Consider the following 26963-nt stretch of genomic DNA (forward strand, 5'->3'; position numbering starts at 1 on the left):
CTATATTGTCCAGTTTTTAGAAGCAACCACTTTGGAGTTACACATACCTAAGCTTGAGTCCAGATTTTATCACTTACAACCTGTGTGACCATGGGCAGTAACAAACCTGACTCTCAGTTTTCCTTTAAATGATAATACCTACCTCATATGTTTTTTTTAAGGATTAAATTGAGCTTAAATGAGGCTAACAAATGCAAAATATTTGCTGCACATAGTAAGTGCTCAGTGATAGTTATCAATTATCTCAAATACTAAGTCTCCAGATTAGTCTTGGTGACTCCAGTCTCGCTCCCCATCCCCACCATATTACTAGCAGAATTCTCTCAAACACGTATCATCCTTCTTTAATTCAACAACTGTCCTTTGCTTACAGAAAGCTAAATTCAGCCTTTTTAGGAAGTCATCTAATTCTCTCTTAAACCTGAGCCCCAGCCTCATTTCTCAGATTCTATTCACATTAGGCTACATAAAGTCCCTGAATACACACTATCTTGTTCCATGTACCTAGGCCTTTAGGTGCACATGCTATCCTTTGCCTAAGAAACTCATCTTTATCTTTCTAAACCCAACATTCTCTGTGAAGCTCTTCCTTGTCTATCCAAACAGAAATGAGTGCTGACTCTTTATATATGGCTGTTGCAATCATTTCTTGATGTGTCTGTCTCCTTTAGAAGCCTATGAAAAATTTAAGAACAAGGACTATGTCATATATCCCCAATATGAAGCATAGTGCCTAGAGGTAGTAGGCATTCAGTAACAACTGTATGGATGGAGGGAAGGAGACTGGGATTGGCCTTATTTTACATCTAAATAATTTTAAAAAGTAGCATCATGAAGTCTGCCAAGTTTGCTAACACTACTAAAGGTTTCAGTAAATGTCAAAATGATAACAGCTGATGGAGATGTAGGTAGTTTACTGTGTGAAAAGGCAAAATAGTGCAAAGTACTAGCAAGTATAAAATAAAATACAGGCATCTCATTTTATTGCATTTTGTTTTATTGTGCTTCACAGATTGTATTTTTTTTTTTTAACAAATTGAAGGTTTGGAGCAACTCTGCATTGAGGAAGTCTATTTAACACCATTTTCCCAACATCATGTGTTCATTTCCTGTCTCTGTATGAGTTTTTGGTTAATTCTCACAGTATTTCAAACTTTTCATTATTATTGTATCTGTGATCAGTGATCTTTGATGTTATTGTTGTTCTTGTTTGGGGGCACCACAAACTGCACCCATAAAACAAGACAAACTTAATAAATGGTGTGTGTATTCTGACCGTTTCACTGGCCATTCCCCCATCTCTATCCCTCTCTCCAGGCCTCCCTGTACCCTGAAACACAACAATATTGAAATTAGGCCAATTAATAACCCTGCAATGGTCTCTAAGTATTCAAATAAAAGGAAGAGTTGTAGGTCTCTCACTTTTAAATCAAAAGTTAAAAATTATTAACATTAGTGAGAAAGGCATATTGAAAGCTGAGATAGGCCAAAAGCTAGGTCTTTTGCACCAAACCATTAGCCAAGCTATGAGAGCAGAGGAAAAGCTCTTGAAGGAAATTAAAAGTGCTACTCCAGTGAACATACAAATGACAAGAAAGCATTGCTTATATGGAGAAAATTGCAGTGGTCTGGATAAAAGATCAAACCAGCCACAAAATTCCCTTAAGCTAAAGCCTAATCTAGAGTAAGGCCCTGACTCTCTTTAATTCTATAAAGGCTGAGCGAGGTGAGGAAGTTGCAGAAGTCTGAAGTTAGTAGATTTGGTTCAAGCAGCCATCTCCAGAAAATAAAAGTGCAAGGTGAAGCAGAAAGTGCTGATATAGAAGCTGTAATAAGTTATCCAGAAGATCTAGCTAAGATAACTGATGAAGATGGTTACACTCAACAACAGATTTTCAAAGCAACAGCCTTCTATTGAAAGAAGATGCCACCTAGGATTTTACAGCAAGAGAGAAGTCAATGTCTTGCTTCACAGCTTCAAAGGACAGGCTGTCTCTCTTGCTATGGGTTAATGCAGCTGATGACTTTAAATGGAAGCCAATACTCACTCACCATTCCAAAAATCCTAGGGCCCTAAAGAATTACACTAAATCTACTCTGCCTGTGCTCTATAAATTGAACAACAAAGCCTGGATGATAGCAGATCTGTTCACAACATGGTTTACTGAATACTTTAAGCTCACTGTTGAGACCTACTACTGAGAAAAAAAACATTACTGCCCATTGACAATTCACCTAGTCACCCAATAGCTCTGATCAAGGAGATGAATGTTTTCATGCCTCCTAACACAGCAACCATTCTGCAGCCCATGGACCAAGGAATAATTCTGATACTTAATTCTTAATAAGAAATACACTTCACAAGGCTATCACTGCCATAGACAATGATTCCTCTAATGGACTTGGGCAAAGTAAATTGAAACCTGCTAGGAAAAGGATTCACCATTCTGTATGTTATTAAGAACATTTGTGATTCATGGGAGGTCAAAACATCAACATTTACAGGAGTCTGGAAGAAGTTAATTCTGACTCTCATGGATGACTCTGAGGGGTTCAAGGCTTCAGTGGAGGAAATATTGCAGATGTGGTGGAAATAGCAAGAGAACTAGAAGTAGAGCTGAAGATGTGTGTGAATTGCTACAATCTTATCATGAAATTTGAACAAATGAGTAGTAGGTTCTTATGATGAGCAAAGAAAGTGGTTTCTTGAGATGGAATTTACTCCTGGTGAAGGTGCTGTGAACATTGTTAAAATGATAACAAAGGATTTAGATATTACATAAACTTAATTGATTAAAGCACTGGCAAGGTTTGAGAGGATTGACTCCAATTTTGAAAGAAGTTCTACTGTAGGTAAAATGCTACCAAATACCATTGCATGCTACAGAGAAATCTTGTGTGAAAGGAAGAGTCAACTGATGTGGCAAACTTTACTGTTGTCTTAATTTAAGAAATGCCACAGCCACCCCAACCTTCAGCAACCACCACCCTGATTAGTCAGCAGTCATCAACATTGAGGCAAGACCCTCCACCAGCAAAAAATTACAACTCACTGAAAGCTCAGATGATTGTTAGCATTTTTCAGCAATGAAGTATTTTTTAGTTAAGGTATGTACTTTTTTTAGACATAATGCTATTGCACAATTAACAAACTATGGTACAGTGTAAACTTTTATATGCACTAGGAAACCAAAACATTTCTGTGATTTGCTTTATTGCAATAGTCACTTTGTTATAAATTTGCTTTATAGTGGTGGTCTGGAATTGAACCCACAATCTCTGAGGTATGCCTGTACTAAAAAATAAATAGACAAAATTTAAATTGTTAGTATCCAGAAAAAGATTATAAACTATTTCTCGAAACACTGGCTTGTATTTCAGTAGATAAGAATAATCAAGTAAAATATTGACAATTAAACAGAAAAGAACCTTTTATAAATACTAGTATATAAGATGAATGTTTACTATGTCAAATATTGTGGTAATCACTTTATATATAGCATATTACTTAATCCTTCCAACAACTGTATGACCTAGAAATTGTTACTATCTTGTCTAAGGGACCTCAACCAGGATTTAAACCTTTTACATCTGTCTGATGTAAAAGCTTGTTTTTAACCACATTACACTACTATTGTAGCAAACCACCGAGTGATTATACTAGAAGTTTAGCACAGTCACAAGGATCAAAGAAAAGTAACTAAAGCATAAAACAAGGCATCTATGCTGAAGGCAGACTAAAACATTTAGATCTCCCAGTTTGCACACTGAGGTAAAATCATCCATGTCTACAAACTCAGGGATAGTGATAAACAGTACCAACGTAGCCTGATTCATTTATCAAATACTCTTTAACCAGTAAAAAATAAACTAGGTAAGATTTGAGGGTTGGCCTACAAAAAGATCCCTATTTTGTTAAATAAAAATACTGGATTGGATAGATTTGGGAGTTCTATCCACAATGTTATTATTACTTTAACAGATTTCATAAGTTAAATTTCAGCCTGATGTATGATTCTGTAGGACACAAATCTCCTTTCCGTTCCACACTACCAGGCCAACACTCTCAGTTTGAATTGTCTGTCCTAGAATTATGGTTCCTTTCATATGTAAGATTTCTAACAGTGATTCATTCATTTATGGAAAATGCAGTTCTGTAGGGATAACATATATATTTGATTGGGGCCTAGGTATGCAGAGTATTGTCTACCACTTATCCTTATTTAAAAGTCTACTGACTGCTCTGATAGGCATCCACTTAACAAACTCAAGCATCGGCCGGGCGCGGTGGCTCAGCTTGTAATCCTAGCACTCTGGGAGGCTGAGGCCGGTGGATCGCTCGAGGTCAGGAATTCAAGACCAGCCTGAGCAAGAGCAAGACCCTGTCTCTACTAAAAAAAATAGAAAGAAATTATCTGGCCAACTAAAATATATATAGAAAAAATTAGCCGGGCATGGTGGCGATGCCTGTAGTCCCAGCTACTCGGGAGGCTGAGGCAGTAGGATTGCTTGAGCCCAGGAGTTTGAGGTTGCTGTGAGCTAGGCTGACGCCACGGCACTCACTCTAGCCCGGGCAACAAAGCAAGACTCTGTCTCAAAAACAAACAAACAAACAAAAAACTCAAGCATCTATCTATGGCAATTATACTCAAAAAGCTGTTTCAATTAGGTTACCATGACATCAAACAAAGCTAAGAGGTGATTTTTACCCCCCTCTATCAGTGTCTCAGGTAGTGTAGTTAACAGCATTTAACACATTGACTGCCACACTAGAAAAAACATTTTTCCCCTGGGGCCCCGGTATTTCATTACAAAAATAGAATAAAAACTTTGAAAACAAAATGATCCTTTCTAAATTAATGAAAAATGTGTTACTTTTAATTGTTTTCTGTGCATGAGTTACATGCAACTTGAAAAATAGTTCATGTGGCTCAAGGTAAAGAGATGTGTAAGTTACATATGCTTCATGAGGCCCTGGGCTCAAAACTAGTATGAGTTAATACAACTTACACGGCAATTAATGTGTTAAGTAGGGAAAAGCATGACTTGGAAACTAACCAGAAAGCTCTTGATATAAAGTTCAAATCTGGGTTCTTCCACTTAATGTATTATGGGGGAAAGATAATCTCTTTGCATTTCCACAGTTGTCCTTTGATCTCTCTGGGGATAAAAACCAGTAGTATAAAATATTCTTAACTTCTTCCTCATCATCAGATGGTGGCTTTGAACTCTGGATGCACCTTGGAATCACTGGGGAAAAGAAAGAAGAAGTGGAGGAGGGGAGGAAACAAGGAGAGGAAGGAAAGGAAGGAAGACCAATGCTTAGCCCTGACTCCAAATCATTTAAAATCAGAATCTTTGCTGGTGGACCTGAGCATGAAGGTTTTTTGGTTTGGTTTTTTTTTTTTAAGTTCCCTGGGATTCTAATATAAAACCAGTGTTAAGTTAATGACTTAAAAGATTCAAATGCCAATCAATCCTCAGGAGAAAAGATCAACTATGGACCACACCTATCACTTGTGATGGGCACTGACTGTAAGTCAAGTGTCCAGCTGGAACCATAGTATATCCCCAATTTGTGTCTCTTTACTTGTAATGATTAAAAGTGGAAATACTATGCTACATAAAACAGTGCCTTTTAGACAGATGGTGTTACCAGGCCCCTTATACTGTTTGAAAGATGAAAAACTGAGTGACAATCCTTGTAACTTAGTTCCAATGACTTGATGTTACCTGGGTGGCTGGCTGCTAAGGACACGAAGGATGAGTAGATTCACTGCTAACCAATGCCACAATGAACAGGCAAGTGAGAAAATTAGATGGTCCTTCCAGGCATCTGCTTCCTAAAGACCAGTCAACCATTCCTGACAAACTATAGGAAAAAAACAAAAATTAGACATGAAAAATATACTCAACGTAAATAAAATGTAATGGATCTATAGTACTTTGAGGAAATTCCTTAAGACTAACCCAAGAGGACAAACGAGATGAATGGGAATACTATACATCAACAGATAAGGGACAAAAAATTGTGAGCTTTTTGCAGGTGACCTGAAAGTTAATAGTACTTATTACTATTTTTCTGCAATCTGTAAGGCAGCATTAATATTCACAGCAAATTTAACCAGGATTTGAATACCTACTATGTATTGTCCTAGTCACTGTTCCTTTATACCAAAATGTACTCAGCATAAATCCTTAAAATTTCATACATCACATTAAAAATGGATTTACATGAGTCTGAACCAAAGCATTAATCATTTAACTTCATATTGTAATCGGACATTTCTCTCAAATAAAAAGCATTCTAGCAGGTGAATGAAAAATGCTGTGTAAAATGAAATGCCTGAATAAGTAGGCTCTTTAACGCTTTTTAAGTTGTAAAAAATTACAAGTGAAGCAGTGAGCTTATTCTTAGGTCCTTTTCAATGAACTTCTGGACAAATGTTAACTCTACAATAATGCTAGCTAAATACCTGCTTTTAAATACTTCTACTGCTATTGTTAATCCACAGTATTGTTTTTACTAAATTGATGAAGGGAAAATTAGTATTTAGTAATTCAGGGTCCAGAACTTAAAGGAAAGGTTAAGAATCTACGAAACAGGTTATTGTTTTTTTGAACCTTCTTTTCATTTTTAAAGATATCAAGTGACAGCATGACTACTTAAAGACAAATAAGTAGTTCAAAGAAAGATGAGAACTGGTAGCTAACTATTTACTACTACTTAAAAAAAAAACCCACATAGTCTTAGAAGAACACTTTAGAAAAAACCCAGTTTCTATCCCATTTGTGGTGAGACATTAAAGCACTAGACAATTGACCTGATAAACTTGTTGATCAAAGTAAACAAGTGGCAAAGTTATAAAAGACCAAAGTTAGGAAACTAAGGTAGATTGGGAAGATAGCCATAGACTGTTGTGGAAAGAGGCTTCTTGTTTGTTAGACAATGAAAAAGTAACTAAATATAGAAGATAAATAATTATTAGCAGAAAGCAAGTCATGGGATCTAGAACATACTCCAAAAACTCTTTACTTCTTTTTAAATGAGAAGATAATTTGTACTTATTGAGGCCAAGTTGAAGATTTAGCAACAGCAGACATCTTTTTTTATCACAGATAGAATATTTTCCATCATATATTCACCACCATTCATTTTTTCAATTAGGAAGAATTATACTACTTGTATTAAATAATGCAGACCCTTAAACGAGGGATAAAGACTTGATTTTAAAAATATAACCACCACAGTATAGTTTTGTTAGATTGCCAAGTATCAATTGTACTTTTGGTACAAGCAGCTTTGAAACAAAGTCTATATTCTCATCTTGGCACATAGAACTCTATAAAGAGCACTGACTATGACTAAGTTTCCAAGCTCCTCTTTAGTCAGTAAGTTAGTAAAGGTTCTAATTTATACAGTACCAGTTTCTTTCTTTCTTTTGGCTATACAAGACAGCATTGCTTCAAAGGCAACTGGACAAAGTGAGAGGTTGGAAACTTTCAGATCTTCCAATATGCTGCTCCCTCTTGTGGGGAGCCCATTTTTAATGTCACAGAGGCGGTCATGTTCTGATGGAGGTAGCAGGTTTGAATACCCTATATAACCTACAGAGTACATAGAAGATACTCTTCTGCTTTATTAAAACAGAGCATAGAAATCTCTGGAGATTTTTTCCAGAACTTCCTGCACACTACCACAGTTTTATTTCAACATCCAACTCATAGGATGCATACTGAAAGGTCAAAGTGCAATTCAATAAGTAACTACCTTTTCCAAAACTATTTCATTGCTATGGGTTGAGATTTTTCAACCATCAAAATTGGAACAAAATAGCCGGCGTGGTGGCTCACGCCTGTAATCCTAGCACTCTGGGAGGCTGAGGCGAGAGGACTGCTCAAGGTCAGAGGTTCGAGACCAGCCTGAGCAAGAGCGAGACTCCATCTCTACTAAAAATAGAAAGAAATTAGCTGGACAACTAAAGACATATATAAAAAATCAGCTGGGCACGGTGGCACATGACTGTAGTCCCAGCTACTCGGGAGGCTGAGGCAGAAGGATTGCTTAAGTCCAGGAGTTTGAGGTTGCTGTGAGCTAGGCTGATGCCACGGCACTCTAGCCCAGGCAACAGAGCAAAACTGTCTCAAAAAAAAAATAAATAAATAAATAAAAATTAAAAAAAAATTGGAACAAAATAATGTTTCTACTCATTATGGTGCAACATAGCAATCTTACAGGACTTTGTTTTTAATTTAGGTTTGGCAGTGGATCCAGTAAAGCTCTCAGTTCATAGCAGAATGGTATTAGGAAACTTTGTTTATAAATTACAGAACTGGAGCATGAACTCATCTGAAAGGTCAGTCTTTGAATTCTCTTACTAAGATTAATTTTAAATTTTAAGGCTGTAATTATCTAAGACAAGTATATGTATATCTTATAATAAAGTCTAATATTTCACTTTTTAACTCTTCCCAAACAGATGCTACACATGGCAATTGAAATATTCTTAGAAATTATGCAGATTTCCCTGAATTTATTGCAACCTACCTGAATACGGACGATTTTCTGACCTCTTCAGTCACAGCTTTTATTTCACAGCTCTACTAGCAATACACCATGGAATACAAGCAACACTATGAAAAACAAGGGCCCGATAAAGCCCACAAAAAAGCTATTGACTAATATTGGCACTACTTTTAGTCATGCTATTATAGATCACACTTTATTTTTGTGCATAATAAATACAGAAAAATGTTGAAAATGTATGTATGACTCAACCATCTAATTAAAGCTGAGCAACTAACCTAATCAGGTTTTAGTTTTTCAATGAGAAATGACAATAGTTGAAAATAAAGAAAAACAAAAAGAACTTTACTTTCCTATGTTAATACAGGTCAAGGGACCCTTTCTTCTCAAAAGGGTTGATAACACCAGTTCTTAGCAATAAACATAAGGCACTTGTTTAGATTACAGCATCACTGCATTTCTTTCCCACTTGTTTTTCTAACCCTGTTTTTCCCCACAGTATCATTTGAAATTAAAAGAATAAACGAGGCAAATGTGAGATGATCCAGTTGATACTACTCAGAGCAAGATAATACAGTACACAATGTTTTAGGGGTGCCGTCTGGACATAAAATGAACCCAGTCAAGGTCCTTTGACACCAGACAACGTATCCACTATCAAGTAAACCTGAAAGAAAATAAAAGATTTATTCAATAGTTCCAGTAAAATTGGGATGGAATACAATATACATGTTAGGAATTTAGCTCCTTACGGGTGGCATCTGCATTAAGAATTCTGAGTATTTATGAATATTCATTCTAAGACAATCTACATCATTTGAACATTGTCAAGACAAATAGATGAATCCATTTCGATATACAGTAGAGTTTAAACAAAAGTCACACGTACACCCCCTATTATATGGCTGGTGCCTCCTCCAAACACCTCATTAGTGGCAGAGGTAGCACTAGTGTTCTTCCCCAACAATAAGAACTTCAGTTGCCACACATAGGAGAAGTTGAAAAGGTTTTGTCTTTTTGCCATCTGTTAAGATGTTCCTGAGACAGGGCCAGTTAATAAAACATAACAAAGCACTGGAGTTCAGTTTGAACTTTTCTTTACATCACTAAACTGTTAGACTGGGATGTCGAATGCAGGTCATGTACTATGAAAGGCTGATTTAGCACAACTGTTCAATCAATGAAAGGATCAGGCCTTCTGAAAATTCCCTTTAGAGTACACTTTCTATAAACTAAAAGTACCACAAAAAAGTCAATTATATATACAATTGGTTCATTGTACTTTAATCTTATTTGCTCAGATCTTGCAAATGCAATGAGAATATTAAGCCTGAGACTAGCTCTCAGTGTACAGGTTTAACATGTTAAGGCTCATTTTCCCAGTCAAAATAGTTTTTAGTTTTCCTTTCAAATTATGAATTACATTCATAGTACCTGCCACCAACCTAGTCCTCAATGAAATCTTAATGCAGGAGCAGCACTCTACTTATGGAATTTCCCCTGACATCAGCACTTAGCCCCTTCTAAAAAGCTCCCATCTGTACTTGCCTTACAGCACACTACACTGCCTCTTGCTTACACCTCTGTTTCCACCTGTGTATTTTCACAGAAGCCCAACACAGATAGGTTGAAATATTCACACAACTGTTTTTCAAAAGAATTTATTGCATCATATTTGGTACCTTATGTTTGACAACAAAAAGGAAATTACATCTGTAACTGCAGGAAAAAGAAGCTGGTCTGTTATTTGGAAAAAAAAAAAAAAGTTGGGCCCTTTAAAAATTACAAAGTCTTGGGCTTGCCTGAAACAACTGAGCAAGAAATATATTCTTAGAAATGTAGGGCTTCAAGTATTACAAACCTGTGACACTGTGGAAAAATTCCAGAGGTATCTAAACTGCAGCACTTTTTTTCTGCATATCGTGAACAAGGCCTGCTGAGGTTTTTAACTATTAGTCTTTTGATCAGTCATAGAATGGTAGTCAGGAGTTCTGCTCTTTAATTTCAAGCCATGGTCGATTTCCTTTTTTTCACTCTTGGTGAAAAATTCATGCTTGCTAATTAGTTGGTGCCACATCACAGTGCATTTGGTTCTTGCATTACAGTTTTAACAAGTTTGGCCAAAACAATGCTGAAAGGTTTGCATTGTTGTTTTAGTTCTTCAAGTTTTAGTTAAAATTGAGACTGTTCCAACTGGTTCCTTCAGTTAAAAACTGTGGTACAAGAACACCAAACTGATCATGTACAGTGAATTTTGGAAACACAACAAGCGTATTGAACACCTTCTAGGTTTCTTATAATTTTGCTTGGTATCTATATGTCCCAGTTTCTACAACATCAAGCATCTGTTGCAGATTTCTCTGTAAATAATGATTCACACTGCATACTTACTATGGTCAGAATCAATTCCGTAACAAAATCAGTCAGATGCTAAAGCCCCAACAACTCTTTGTGCTCAGTGAAAGAATCCAGTGCTAAAACAGCATTTAGGCTGTCTGAGATATAGTAAAATCTCACAAGACAAATTTAAAGTAATATTTCTGCCACACACCTGCTTTGTTAGCTGTAACAGCCTCCAGATTTTATATAAATTAGTTTAAAAACATGGGTGGGTGGGTAGGAATAGGATAAGGTATCTTTTTTTAACCTCTCAATTTTAGCAGCTTTAATTTTTTTAAGAAACTGAACCTATATCCTGTAATGTTAGATATTTTATATATACTTTTTCAGCAGGATAAAAAACGTAAAACACTATTTGAAGGCAAGAACATTTACTCCTCTCATTCTGTGTAAGTTAGAGCAATGCAGCAGGTGCGTGACAAAAATATTATACACTAGATATGGTCCAAAGTCATTCCATTTGCTTGTTTGATGATGTTCAAATTTCATTGGCCAGTTCTTCAGTTTCTGCAGAACTATCTCCATTAACTGTGATCTTCATATCCTCTTCATATCCAGGAGGCAAGAAAGCCAAAGCATAAGGGAAAAGCTTATGACAATTTGCTCTATAAACTTCAGCAGCTTCTTTACAGTCTCCTAGGCTACCATCACACAAGGCTTCCAATACCTCCATACACGTCTAAAGAAAGAAAAACGGTAATGTTAAAAGTTGTCAAAAAAGATTTTTACTGTGAATTTATTACACATTTCAATATCAATTCAATATTTCCAAAATAAGAAATAAATGCACATATTTAAGGGAAAACAAAAACATTTATTCCTCCATACACATTCCAGTAGAATGTTCTTTAAGGCCTAATTTAACCATTTCTCCAGAATTGCAGGGTTTACACAAGAGGATAAACACGGACAAATGTAGAAACAAGACTAAGGTGAGGCAAGTAAGGTGCATAGGGTGCTACATTTAAAGAGGTACCCACTCTCTCAGCAAGTACACAACCCTCGGCAGCTAACTTTAACTCAGCCTAGTCTGGCCCTGTGTATAAGCATCTAATTTACAATGCCAATGCCAATTACTATACATAGACCTTCTAACTTTTTGGAGGCCTTAGAGTCAGCAAGCAAAATCAAACATTGTTTTTCAACCTTATATTCAAATTAAAGAGCATCTTAAGGCATGCCCAATAACTAAACAGAAAAGACTGTCTCAAACACAAAGTGATTATAGGCAAGAAAAATCATGCAAATCAATAATTCTTTCAACAAAATCCCTAAGTAAGCCTGCTTCTTATATTTTTTAATGATTCTTGTTGAATTGCATTTCTCACATTTTCCTTCTTAATCTTTTCATTTAGAAAACACTACTTAGTTTCTAGATATGCAGAATTCTATAAACTGTGTCAGGTTACAAAGGATCTTAAATCTAGGTTCTAAACAGTGCAACTAACAAAAGCAGTTTCTCTTTCTTAAAACAGTGCCTTCACTTGCTATTAAATGAATATATTTAACTATCTTTCAGCAAGTACTTTATTATCTGGATGCTTATAACACAAAATAGCAGTCCTTTGTTTTTACTCTAAACTATAATCTGTACTTTACAATATACTCATATTATCTTTTACTCTATTTAATCTCATTGTATTACAAGCTATAAAATGAGTATTTTATTATGCTGGTGCAAAAGTAATTGCGGTTTTAGCATTGTTGAAATTTGCTGTTTGATATTGGAATACATTCTTAAATAAATGTGGTTATGTTATACATCATTTTAATGCATATTTCTCACTTTATTTTTTTTTGCTAATGACTTATTACTTGCTGTTTATTTTATATTTATTTTAGACTTTGGAAATTATGTTAGACAAAAAGCAAATTCGAGCAATTTTCTTATTCAAGAGCCTTAAAGATGAGGAGCACAGTGGCCAGCCATTGGAAGTTGACAACAACTGAGAGCAATTATAAAAGCTGATCCTCTTACAACTACATGAGAAAGTTGCCGAAGAACTCGTCATTGACCATTCTACATGGAAAAGTGAAAAAGCTCGTTAAGTGGGTGCCTCATGAACTGACTGAAAATCAAAAGAATCATTGTTTTGAAGTGTCACCTTCTCTTATTGTACGCAACAACAACGAATGATTTCTCAATCGGATTGTGACGTGCAATGAAAAGTGGATTTTATATGACAACTGGTGATGACCAGCTCAGTGGGTGGACTGAGAACCAACTCCAAAGCACTTCCCAAGGCCAAACTTGCACCACAAAAAGGTCATGTTTGGTGGTCTGCTGCTGGTCTAATCCACCACAGCTTTCTGAATCCTGGCAAAACCATTACATCTGAGAAGTATGCTCAGCAAATCACTGAGATGCACTGAAAACTGCAATGCCTGTAGCTGGCATTGGTCAACTGAAAGGGCCCAATTCTTCTGCACGAGAGTGCCCGACCACACATCGCAGAACCAACACTTCAAAAGTTGAACGAACTGGGCTATGAAGTTTTGCCTCACCTGCCACATTCACCTGACCTCTCCCCAACTGACTACATCTCGACAACTTCTTGCAGGGAAAACGCTTCCACAACCAGCAGGATGCAGAAAATACTTTCCAAGAGTTCATCGAATCCTGAAGCATGGATTTTTATGCTATAGAAATAAACAAACTTATTTCTCATTGGCAAAAATGTGTTGATTGTAATGGTTACTATTTTGATTAATAAAGTTGTGTTTTAGTCTAGTTATAATGATTTAAAATTCACGGTCAGAGACTGCAATTACTTTTGCACCAATCTAATATTTTAGCCCCTGGTAAATAAATCTTATATATGTCAGAATCTTCACTGAGACCACTGCTGGCTCTGAAATGCACAGAGACAAGTTGAAATTTAAAAATAATATACGAAACATAAATATGATTATACTAAAATATATTTCTAAAAAAGTCATTCCAAATTACAGATGTGAAACTAGTTACTGAATGCCAAGTAGCCTGGTGTGCTTCGTGTGTATATATACACAAAACCCTAAATAAATTTAAGATGAGCTATTTCTGACATAGATTCTTAATGATTTAAAGAATAACAACAAAGTTATTTTTCTTGGTGAAAAGAGAAACAAAAAGTAGTCCAGTATTCTTACGTAGAGATTACGAAAACTCTTTACCTGGAGGTTTCTGTTAGTGAGGGATTCATCAAGTGTTGTTGCCAACTCTATAGCTCGCTTCTGACTAGAAGGATCTAAATAATACACCATTTTGGCAGCTAAATGAGAAGGGGAAAGGAAATTTGTTTTATTTCAAGTAAAACCAACATCTTATCCTCTACCTATTCAAATACAAAATGCAGGTTATATGTGCACACAGAGCATGGCACTTTATTAGAAAAATAGGAATAGCCACGGGAAACACTGTTATTTAAAAAAAAAAATCCTAAGGGTAGACCAGAAATAGCCTAACCATCAAAAATAGGTAAATTGTCAAAATGATTAAGGTATATCATGTGTATCTATCCAATAAAATATAATGTATACACAAAATATGCACAGTAAAAGAGACTATGAATACAAATATTCTAGTAATAATACTCTGTGGTGGGACCATAGATAGCCTTCTTTCTAAAATGAGCACAATAATTTGGGGGTGAAGGGAATACCCAATCTCAATACTATGTGCCAAAAAACTGAGTTCAGGATTCCACAAAGGCATACAAAGCTGCTGGGCTTCTTTAGCCAGGTATTTTAAAAGCATACCACTAAAGCACTACCCACATGGTCCCATAAAGTCCAGATTTTGGCCCACTGGTATAGACTCTAATCTCAGATTTCCCATAAACTATCAGATAGTTCCAGGTGTTTACCATTGTCAAGTTTGATACCTATAATAAGCATGAGAAATGGAAGATGATGGTCACATCTGAGCGAATTATAAGAATATAATCATGGGAGAAGAAATAAAAGAAAAGGCTCCTCCTCTATTGTACGATACACATTTAAATTTAGTTATACTTGCTTCTTTGTAATGCCAATGCTGAGCCACAAGAGACAACTGACTTTGATTCATAGTAAATAATTTTGTCTTAAGAAACTAAAAAATGTATAGAAAATGTGTGTGTGTGTGTGTGTGTGTATGTATATGAGATTGGGTCTTGCTATGTTACCCAGATTGGCCTTGAACTCCTGGCATCAAGTGATTCTTCTACCTCTGCTTCCCAAATAGCTGGGACTACAGGTGTGCACCACTGCACATAGCTTAGGAAGCATATTTAAGCTGCCTGCTTTCATAGGATTAAAATGTAAAATATACACAATGCCTCTTTCTGTGCTAAAAATGTGCACCCTATATTTCACTGATGCATTAAAATAAATACTGAAGTTGTTTTAGAAGGCTAAGAGAGGGATAAAATAAAATGATTACCTGATAATCTGTGTGGCAATGAATCAGAATTCCTTTTCAGAAAAGTTTCATTAAAATTCTTTGGATTTGTTGCTCCAAAAAGACGATTCATTTCTTGTTTTAATACTGTTCTAACTGTATCAGGTAAATCTTTACTTTCACAAACTGCTGAATAAATTAAAAACAAACTGTCTTAGTAGTTAAATACTCTGATAAAGTTTGTAAGAGCTAAATTATCTACTTGATGAGGCCAATGCAACACAGCAAATGCAGACAAGACTAGATAAAACCTACTGATATTTCAATATTTAAAGAAGAGCTTACCTATATAAATTTAAAGAATATGTATCAGCAGACCAATCTGATGATTGTTCTAAAGGCATTCAAAGAATTTCACCAACAGGTGATTCATTACCAGAAAACAACAGGATGCAAAATGAATGACAAAAGATGTAATTTCAAAGCCTTCTAGGCCTCTAGGATTGTATCCCCTCAACCTTAAGGTCTGCAAAGCAGAGGGGCTTGAGAGCACCTACATGGTAAATACTATCACAGGAAATACGTTGTGCTGAAGACAACAAATTTTCCTCATCTTCCCTATCTTCCTCTATACCTAAGAGGCACATTTACCAATTAAAAAAAAAAGAAAGAAACATAGCTGACGTCATTGACCCTTTTTAGGAACTATGTGAATTGAGCTATCACTATATAATAAACTCCAAAGGACTACCAAAGCATTTTCCTGTAGTAAATACACAATAGTCAATAAATACCTATATTCCCAGGCCTTGGGATTTAGAGATGAAAAAGCAGACCCCAATCCCTCTGGACTGATTCCAAGTTATGCTTTGTTTCATTGTTATTTTGGTATAGAGAGATAACAGCCTAGAGCTTTGGAGCCAGACAGACCTGGGTATGGATCTGGGTTTGGACTAGTCATAACCTCTCTGAACCTATTTTTTGATCTATAAAATTGGGGTGATATCTAACCTAGAGGGTTTACAGTAAGAATAAGATACTGTGTAAAAGTGCAAATTATATAATAGGTATTCAATAAATTGTAGTTACTATTTTTGTTATAGTTTGAAAACATAACTAGATTTTCCTTATCGTGGTGGCTTTCAAATTTCTACTGCAACTAAGTATTTGTACTGTGAGAAATGTATATCCCACATCCATAACTTGTGTGAACCGAAAGTTTCGCAGAGCACTTACTATGTTCGACATATGCCGATATTTTCTATACCATTTTATTTCAGGTTTCCGAATGTTGATAATAACTCACTAGTAACTGATTTCATTGATTTTGTTATCCTACCAATGGATCATCACCCTAAGTTTAAAAAATTCTGAACTCTGGAAGAGTAGACATCGAAGTATAATATTTAAGCTTAACTATGTTCTGGCTGTACTTTCCAGTTGGTTTTGGCAATTTATCAATACTTGTTTTTCAGGGGGAAGCAAGAGTAGAGAGAGAATAGGAAGAATAGTTAAAATAGGTCATAGCCAATTACAGTGAACATTATCTCAAAAAATATAAATCTTCTATATAATGAAAGTTATTTCCATGGGCCTTGTTAGTTTGCCTGAAATGCTTTTGGGACACTTTATATGTAGACAGTAATTGTACAATCTACATTTTAACTTGTTTCCCTTAGATTAAACAATCTCCCAGAAAAATCAAAACTGCTAAGAAAAAAAAATTCACTCCACAAAATGAAAGAGCAATACATTTATTTAAATAACTCCCAATTTTACTAAGTTTCCAAAAACATTTCCTCACTTAGTAATTCACAAAAGCTTGAGGCCCGCTCAGTTTTTTCTCCTAAATCATACAGATTACAACTATAATTTCCAGAAAGATATCAATTACCAAAAAAAAAAAAAAAAAAATCTACTGCTGTGAAACCTAGACTGTCCTATGGAATTCTGTGTAATGAAATTTTACCTCTATCTTTAAGAAAAGGATCAACTTCAGTGCCATAGATTATCAGATGACTTATTGCTAAAACCTAGTGGGCAGCAAAAAAATCTAAAAAGACTCTGAAAGTGACAAGACTAACAAAAAAATACTGAGTTCTCAACAAAGTAAAAAAAGAACAAAAATCTCAGATTATTCAATCACCTTCCATAATAAGAGTAGTAAGTGTTGTGAATCAAGGAAAAATACTAACTGGATGGGCAAGGGTGGATAAAACCTTTTGATCTGGGTCCTGTGATATCTTAAAATTGAAATACTGTTTGGTCCACGCTATTAGCTTATTAGCAGATTGAATTAAGTAATCACCAATGATTAAAAGCCACAATGAAGAGGGGGCTGATTCTTAACAAAAGGAGTTGCCCTGGGTTTTCAAGCTAGCTGCAATTATTAACAATTTGGGTAGAAAATATTCATATTTTGTGTGAGATAATGATTGCTTAGCATGTTATAGCACAACATACTAAGTGACTACCACTCAAAATGGCAAAATGAATGAGAATGGTAAATAAGGCTTAAATAATAATAATAAATGAGAGTATTAAAGAAGGGTAGGGAGACATATGAAAGTACAGAGAAAAATAATCTCTGCAGAAAAAAGCAAAATGAGGTTGTACAAATAAGAAACAGATGTAATAGTCTCACTGTAGATCAAAGTAGCCAAATAGTGGTGATTTTAAAAGCATGTAGAAGAATATAAACATGTAAGAAAATAAGAAAAATTGAATATATAAGCTCCTGTCTTTTACTTAGCAGTGATTAGAAATATAATTTAAATTGCTTTTAGTTCTATAACTTTAAAATTTTTTAAAAAGTAAAAAACTTGAGACGAGTATCAATTCCTCCTCAGAATAAAAAGGGAGAAAGGTGGTCCTATATGATAAATGGCTTCATGGAGCTTATAGTTATTACATTGGTAGTATAACATATTCTAGAGACTTAGAGGGTGCCAGTAACCATGCTAAAATCCACATTCATTTAGAAAGGTCTCTACAAATGATAAAAATAGTTGTGGAGGCATTGTTTTTTCCTCCGTACTCCCCAGAACAGTGTATTTGTGAGGGTTTCTTTGTAAAGAAGCAATTACAACAATATACCTCAACATGACAAATGTATTCATGAAAAATTACTTCTAAATTAAACTTCTTTAAAAGTACCAAACATTTCAGTTAAAGAAACCTTTGGGGTATATAACAAAGATAACTGTATTTAGATATCTGTAGTTTTACATATGATTTTATGTACACCCCTGTGTTCAGCAAAGGTAATAAAACAGTCTACCTAACTCCTGAAATGCTTTTTAAAGAGATAGTGGTGCACCTTTACCGCTGCCAATAACTGTGGCCTGATTTCATTGCCTAAATTCAGTCAAAATGAGGATCACTTTGTAAAGTCTCTTCGTGACAATGATTTTAGCTGACCACCTAGAACAATGGGTATAGCAGCACAGATACTCAATAATTCTAACTAATTGTTAAAAATTTTAAGCCCATGTGTATTTTAATTTTCTGAAACCAACTGCTGAAAGAAAAGTCATGTTAATCAATCTACATATTCTATATACTCATTACTAGCAAATGCATTTAAATATGTCACTTTTAATTCGTATTTCCAAAGAAAGTTTCTAACTCCAAAGGACTTAGGTATTTTATTTAACTACCTTTGAGTAAAGAATCTAATGGATAAAACAAAGTGTGTATGTTATTTTTGAAAATAGTTTGTGTGTACTCCATCCTAATCGAGAATGGATCAAAACTATTATTTGTAGCCTTAATTTTCTGATTCACGATTTCAAGGTTTGTCTAATACTAAGAAAAACAAACTTCTTTATTTTTTCTAAATACAGTAATTCTTTCTTCTATTTTCTATAATGTAGTTATATTACTACTTCCACAATTTTTTTTATATTGAGGAAAAACATTCCTAGGAATCAGTTTCTATAACAGGAGTTATTTTTGGACAAGCATAAAAAAAATTTAAATAAGGCTTTACTTCTTCTCAAAAGTCAAAATAATGTTCTTAATTGGGACAACTTAGCATTTTTTAAAAAGCTTGATTAGGATGCCTGGTTTAATTTCATCATTTTTTACATAATGTATGGAATTAACAATGAGATAGCTAAGTTAATGTTATTATGTTATCTTTCAGGCTCTAAAAATCTATAGTTCTACTTCACATTAAAACTAGTATATTGATCTGATTGTCAAAATATTTGAAAATACAGATTATTTTCAAGTAACAAAAAATTTTTTTAACTCTTAAAGAATTGTGCTAAGCAAACCTAATTCATGCAAATTCAGATCTACAAGATAAACAAGGAGAAAACAGTCAACTTCAAAGAGATTCTCCAATTTTAAAACAATTTCCTAAGAAACTTTACATAATGAAATATGATTCAAAACTTCAAATTACAGGTAACTTTTTAGAAACAGAAACAAAGGTGATTCTCAAATATCTGGACTCAACAATTCTATGTCAAAATCAGGTAACACTTAATAGTCTTAAAATAAAGACCGTTATCACAAACACACAAAAAGAGCCCTTCTTTCCCTCTTAGCTAATTTAATATACAACAGCTTTAAAATCATTGAGTTTATGATAAACGTGTACAGATCACTTATATAGTCACTATTAACTACTGTATCAAATACTTAAGTAATGGAAAACAAAAACATACCAGTACTAAAGAGTCGAATCATACACTCATGAAGCCAGGGATGACTAGAATCAATAGCAAATGCCCTCTTTACTGATTGTAGCATCAAAAGAAACTTTTCTACAAAAAGAAAAAGTAAGATATATTTTGATCATTTGATAAAATAAGAGACCCTCCTTTGAAGGGCCGAGACCTTACAAATAGGAAAATCAGAGTCAATCACACCTGAACTGCAAACGTTATGGTTGAAGCAAACAATTTTCCTCCAATTAACAATATCAGCTGATATTTTTCATATAACATTCCTTAAGAAAAAAGGTTTTATAAAATATTAGAAAATTTAGGCAGCATTCAGTAATATTTGAACTAATGGCATATAAACAAAGAAACAAAATTTGAAGCCATTTCATTTCCTAACCTCCTTTAATCAAAATAATCGTTCCCCACTACACAGAAAATTTCCTTGTGTATTCTTGAAAGTATTTCCTTTCCTGGATTTTGTAACATGTAAAATCGTTTCCCTTTTACTTGACTTTTCCTCTCCTGCCAATCAATCCCTGACTCCTCTTCCCCACTAAAGATAGAATATTCAGCAAGATCATGTTTTCAGTCATTTTCTAATCTCTCTCTACACTATCCCCACTCCCATTCTCCATCTTTGCCAAAGTTCAGTAGTGTTTCCACATGTTAAATGGAAATTTGAACTTGCATGCTCAGTCCATTTCCAAGTCTTATCTATATAACCCCCTCTTTGTTAAGACTTCCCTAATTTGGTACCCTTTTCCAAATATCAAAGTTCAAAACCCCAGGCTCTTCTGATAATTTCTTTTCCCTTGCCCCCAACACTGAGAAAGCTAAAAATACTGCCATGCCCTTTGTCATTACCAATTTCATACAACTGCAGTGGATTCCAAATGCTGGGGTCCTTTAGAGGTTAGAACACAGCCAAGAAGCCAATTGAATGGGGCTTTAGATTGCCCTTCCCCACTTTAAGCAGAGCAGCTTTTGTATTTTATACTTTGGGGTTCCATTTAAGAATATTTTTTAAGGGGGAGTTGTATAAACTGTTAAAAGAAAAGTTTGAAAATTATTGGACTATTATTAAACTTATTTTCCAAGTTATAACACAGTAATTGTGGAAAATAGAAAATACTTTCATCACTCAAACTCTTAACAAGAGACAAGCGGTTATCTTTTGATCTATTTCTTCCCAGCCATTTTTATATTATATACCATGGTAAATTTATTAATAAAAATTCAATCTAGAGTTAGTTTTGTATCCTATCACAAAACAGTGTTATATAGCCACTTTCCTCCCAACATTAATACTTTTGCTAAACATGACTTTTAATGGATACTCTATATAGAGAAGTACCATTCTACTCAACCTGCTTTAATAGTTATACTGTTCAGAACAAGAATCTTCTATTTGATCTTACTAACTAGTTTCTCTTCCCTTCAATATGCATCACCTTAGTGACAAACTTTTTTTTCAGTCTTATTGTTTTTTTTTTTCTTAAAGCTCATGTATTGGAAGATAAACTTTTTTTTTTGATGAACCACTGGACTACATCAATTCAGCACTATAAAATCTTATGATCTGCTAAATATATATTCTAAGCATCTTAAACTTGGAAACCTAGACCCTTCATTTATCTTTTACCTGGCTCCAGGTAACACAGACATAAATATTATTTACACACTCTTGTGTTATCTTAATAGATACTCTTTCTTTCTGTGTATCCTTTCCTTTAGAAATACAATCCACTCAAGATCTAGCCAAAAGATTGTATCTTCTATTTATAACAATAGCTCAGAATAGCCAACATTTATTTAATGCTTACTATGTACCAGGCACTATTCTAAGCTTTGTATTAACTAATTTTATCCACACAATCATCATTCTTTGAACTACATAAATGGTAATTACCATATTTGACCTTAATTCTAGTTATGTACATACATCTATGATTCTAATGTCCTAGAAGAGTTAAATTGTATCATTGTACCTTCCCAGAACCTTCTGTGCATCGCAGGCATTTCTATGAGAAAGCTGCATTAGCATTTGCCAAATAATCCTACAGTGGTGAGGCTATGAGAGCTGGGTGACTATAACTAAGAAACACAGTGATCAGTTTTATCAGGTCCACTATACCCTAATTGCCTACCTTTCCTAAAGTAAATCTCAAAGGCAAAAAGATGAGTTTCTATCTTGTTCTTCACCAAGTTCTTCAACGGTGTTAAAAATTTAATAGCTTCTTCCAATGGAGTTTCAACCTAACAAAAATAAAAGATATTATACAAATGGAAGTAAGATTCTTGGGGAGTGTGATTTTATTCTTGCTATTAAAAATACTTACTGGTTTTTTAAAAATAAAAATCACTTACCAGCCACTCAGAAAAACACTGCCATATTTTAACCTCCCATATTCTAAATGAAGGGAATTTTGAACTCTAGAATTCTTAACCACAAATATTACATTATCTCTGGACAGAAACTAACTAATAAGAAGGAAGTAGATTAAATAGAACCAGGAAAAGAAAGACAATAAGAGAAACAAGTAAAACAGCCAAGGGGAAAAAAAGACAGAAAAGAGAGGTAAAACAGGATGAAGAGAGATAAGAAGGAAACTGTAGAGAACATTACAGAATAAGTGAATGTTCTTTATAATTCAAACAAAGTGAAATATAATCAAGCTATTAAAAATAGTATACTATCCATTTTGTCTTGCTTTGTTCTATAAATTCTACAAAAATTCTTATTTATTCAAATACATACTAATGGTAAGATGGCATCTGAAAAGATTTACGTTTATAGAACTGCCCCAACTACCCTTTATTAATTATATAATGTCATATTAATTATATACTTATAATCATTACTAAGCAGGTATAATGTAGTTGTGCTACTGTTATACTCCCAGACTTAGTACTGAAACAAGACTATTATTCCCTATACACTGAAGTGGGGCTGGGGAACAAGAGTATGTTTATCAGAAGGGCATTCAACAACTGGATTCTATATTTGCCTTCTCTCACCATCGAGGCAATAACAATTTATCCTCAATGGAAAATATACTTGCCCTATCTGTCCAGCATACCTCTGCCAGTACAGTAATTGTGGTTTTACCAACACCACTGGCCAAGGAAATTATTTCACAGCATTAAAAAAAAAAAAAGTTAGGCAAATCACCTTGTCCTGGCATGTAAAGCAGTGGCCTTACAGGACAATAAAACAATCCATTAAAATCCCAGCTACAGTGCCAGATGATGTTATTTTGAAGTATACATGCTCTAAACCAGAACCCAAAATCAATCAATGACATGGTCACTCTAATAACTGTACATTCAGGAACCAAGAGATAGAAGACAAAATAGGGACAGTCATTAAGTATGCCTTTCTCACATATTTGTAAATATTTTGCTTCTTGTTCCCATGACTCCATGTTTTACTGGGTTGGAACTTACAGTACAAGGGGAGAAATGTTTCTACCAAAGAAAAGTAGAGAACTGGAAACTGAAACTACCACCCAGCTATATCAAGAGGCTTTTCATGGCTCTAGGGGTATGGACTGAAATGAGGGTCAATGTATAGACCAGAGTAATTAACTATCAGGGAGATATGACTGCTATTACAAAATGGAAACAACAAGGAATATAGAGAAGGTGAGTCAATACAAGCATTGTATTTAGCGAAAACAAGTATGTGAACTTGGAGAGAAAACAAAGCATTTAATTCTGTCTGCAATTCTAATAAACAAAAACATACGCCCCAAAGGAGATCTCGTTCAGATGTTCCAACATTATAGTCTCAGTCTCTGTGTGCTCTCATAGGTAAATTTTGTCAGAGTAAATCTAAATGTTTAAATATATGTATGTAACCACAATAAAGCTAACTATATTCTTCATTTACTCATACATAATGCAGTACATAGTTATATATACAAAAGCATAGGAAGTAGTTCTAAAAATCAGTGCTTAAGAAAAAAAAGTCAAAATACCCTTGAAAATCCCTTAAGTTGAAAAGATAGGCAGGTAGATATAAATATATAATACAACTAGTTTGCGTTATGTGTAAGAAAACCATATTTTAAAGTACCAAAATCACAATCATTGAAGCAAGAGATTTACACCAAGAGAGGCACACAAGAACTGAGATGTAGTAAACAAATGGCGGTCATGCCTTCCATCTTATACTCAGTTGGGGTTCAGTGTTCACTGAGGGGAATACTGGATAGAATTACCAGCATTATGCATATTCTTGCCTCCCTTAAAGAAAAAATTACAGTCATGAAGAGCTGAATGCACCTAGGTTGAATGAATGCATGTGGAATAGGACTGCACTGTGCTTGAGGGGCAATTTAAGACATTCGGAAGAGCAGTTTATCATATGCCATTTTTAAATTTACAAACTGACTTGAAATCTAATCTCCATATTAAGATATGTTGTATAGGAGTATATCTCTCTACTATGGCAACAAAAAGTTTAAAGTGATTAAACCCAATACAGGAAGAATACTGTACTAAAGACTTATAGCCCTGGGAATAAAAGTGTATATACACAACATTAAAAAAAAAAAATCAGTTCACACGCTGCTGACTGAAGGCAAGGAATGACACAAGATGAGTAGCAGGTGAGGGAACTTACAAATACCAACTATTGAGAAACAAGTGATACAGCTTCAGCCAAGACCTCAGACTCATAATCAGTTAACTGAATATTAAATTTACTAATGGAACCCCTTCCCAGTTTCCTTTTCTCCTTCTTAATTGGAATTACTACTAAATTGATAATACTTTGATTTTATTTCATATATAGTCATGTGCTACATAATGACATTTTGCTCAAAGACGGACCGCATATACAATGGTGGTCTTCTAAGATTATAATACCATATTTTTATTGTATCTTTTCATGTTTAGATACACAAATCCTTAACATTATGTTACAACTGCCTACAGTACTCAGTACAGTAACATGCTGTACAGGTTCATAGCCAAGGAGCAAGAAGCTATACCAAACAGCCTAGGAGCATAGTAGGCTATCCCATCTAGGTTTAAGTACACTCACTCTATGATGTCCACACAATGATGAAATCACCTAAGGACACACTTCTCAGATTAACTCCTTTAAGATGCATTTCTCAGAATGTATCCCTATTGTTAAGCCACACATAACTGTATATTATCTTGAACTGGTGACACTAAATTTGCCATGAAAGAATGATAAAATACAGGAAAATACCCCAAACAGCCCACTATAGACTAAAGACCCAGACTTGACGGGTAGCATTTAAAATAGCCAATGCCACTCCTGGTTATGATGGCTTCATGTAATTTGGCTTTGTCACCACATTGGGGGTATGAGTACGCATAAATTAGATAGGGACATCTTGGAGAAAGTTAGCTAAGGAAGAGAAGTATCTTCTTATATGCCTAACAGGCAAGAATAGTATGTACACTAAGGAACAGTCCATGAAAAGGGCTGTCTTCAACTAAGTTCCTTCCAAACAAAGCAGTCAGAAGCACTTTCTATAGGTATTATCTTGTTCTGAGACTCTACAAACCTAGGAATAATTAGATCACAGCTTGACATCTGGTCCAAAGGCAACCACTTGACGCTGGACACAAGGAAAACCTAATAGTCTACAAGGGGGCTTGATACAAGAATTCTGCTCTGTAGGTACACTCTTTGTGAACCAGTGACTAAACAATCCAAATAGAGCCTCTCATTAAGAACTATATGAACACACAAAGAGTTACTAAGAAAAAAGTCACTAGGGAAAAGTCATGGGATAAAGGGAAAAGCAAGTAAAAAAGCAATAGTGGAAGGTAGGCAGTGATGGTGGTAGAAGAAGCAGTAACAAATGAAGTTGAGGCACAAAGATGGAAGGGCTAAGTTGATGTTATGCCCTGAATGACTTCACAATTCTCCAAGAAGCCTAAAAGGTCAATTTTCTGTGCTTTTTCACTTCCCTTTGTAATCTTCTAATAAACTCAACAATAAAAAGATACTATATTTGTTCCTAGCAGGTATGCAATTATTTGTGAAAATATGTCAATATATCCTTGTGAAATCCAAACTAGATGTTTCTACATTTCTCACAGCAATATTACTATGTCTGGGAAATGTTACTGTCCACATACTCTAGTATAATTCTAAACATATTCTCCAACTCTTTATTTGTTTGGTATTATAATTTTCCTTAGTTATAAAACAATCAAGGAAATGATTTTGAATTTTTACATACTAATGAAGCTACAATTAAAATCAAGGGCAATGTGCTTACTATATTGCTTTTATGTAATAAATTATGTAATTATTATTTCTATAGAGATGGTGGTCTTGCTACATTGCCCAGGCTGAACTCCTAAGTTCGAGCACTCCTCCCACCTCAGCCTCCCAAGTAGCTGGGACTACAGACGCCTGCCACCTTTGGTCCATGCAATTATTTTCATACTGAGTAGGAAGATGTTAAGGGTCATAAGAAAGGGCATAGGAATATTATTAATCAAAATGGTTCATGTGGTTTCAGTTTATTGGTTAAAAACTGCAGGTCAGATTTTGACTTGGGGAAAATATTTAAGGATTTTTAAGGTATTAGGTTTAAATGGGAAAGGCCAGTAAGAAATAATGTAAACTGACAACACAGTAAGTGAGAGATACATACATAGTTTTCAGTTTATAACAAACTCAATTTAGTCAAGATATAAAAGTTTGCATGTTACCACTTGTAACAGACACTAGATGTTTCACACATATATTTTCTCTAGTCCTAGTAAGGATTTTCTTAGTCCTATTTTATAGATGAAAAAAACCATCAGAGAGGTTAGACAAAGTGTCCAAGGGCAGGTACACAGTGAAAGTGTAAGAGCTGGTGTCTGGACCCAGATCAGAATGACTCAAAAGCCAAAATTTTTTCCACTATACCACAGTGGATGACTCTCAGCAAGGATCATTACTGCAAGTTTTAAACATGAAATACAATTAGAAAAAAAATATTTTAAAAAGAAGACT

The 26963-nt window shown here is 34.7% G+C and overlaps 1 protein-coding gene and 1 long non-coding RNA gene across 4 annotated transcripts in view; one reads left to right on the forward strand and one right to left on the reverse strand.

Annotated features, from left to right (window-relative positions):
• The first annotated feature begins 8308 nt into the window (after positions 1–8308).
• Positions 8309–10277, forward strand: LOC123638561. Its single transcript, XR_006735390.1, has 2 exons — positions 8309–8357; positions 8481–10277. It is a non-coding gene; the product is annotated as an uncharacterized LOC123638561 (long non-coding RNA).
• Positions 8852–26963, reverse strand: part of NAA15 (N-alpha-acetyltransferase 15, NatA auxiliary subunit) — a 68757-nt gene continuing 50645 nt past the window's right edge. For 2 of the 3 annotated variants that reach the window (XM_045552261.1, XM_045552258.1), the window contains 5 exons: positions 22114–22222; positions 19967–20065; positions 15333–15479; positions 14084–14181; positions 8852–11606 (listed from right to left, as the gene is read on the reverse strand). In XM_045552261.1, coding sequence (XP_045408217.1) covers positions 11406–11606; positions 14084–14181; positions 15333–15479; positions 19967–20065; positions 22114–22222 — 654 coding nt within the window. In that variant the 3' untranslated portion in view covers positions 8852–11405. The remainder of the gene's footprint in view (positions 11607–14083; positions 14182–15332; positions 15480–19966; positions 20066–22113; positions 22223–26963) is intronic. The other variant, XM_045552259.1, reaches the window with a different exon arrangement.

This window comes from Lemur catta, chromosome 5, assembly GCF_020740605.2.
Source record: "Lemur catta isolate mLemCat1 chromosome 5, mLemCat1.pri, whole genome shotgun sequence".
Taxonomy (NCBI): domain Eukaryota; kingdom Metazoa; phylum Chordata; class Mammalia; order Primates; family Lemuridae; genus Lemur; species Lemur catta.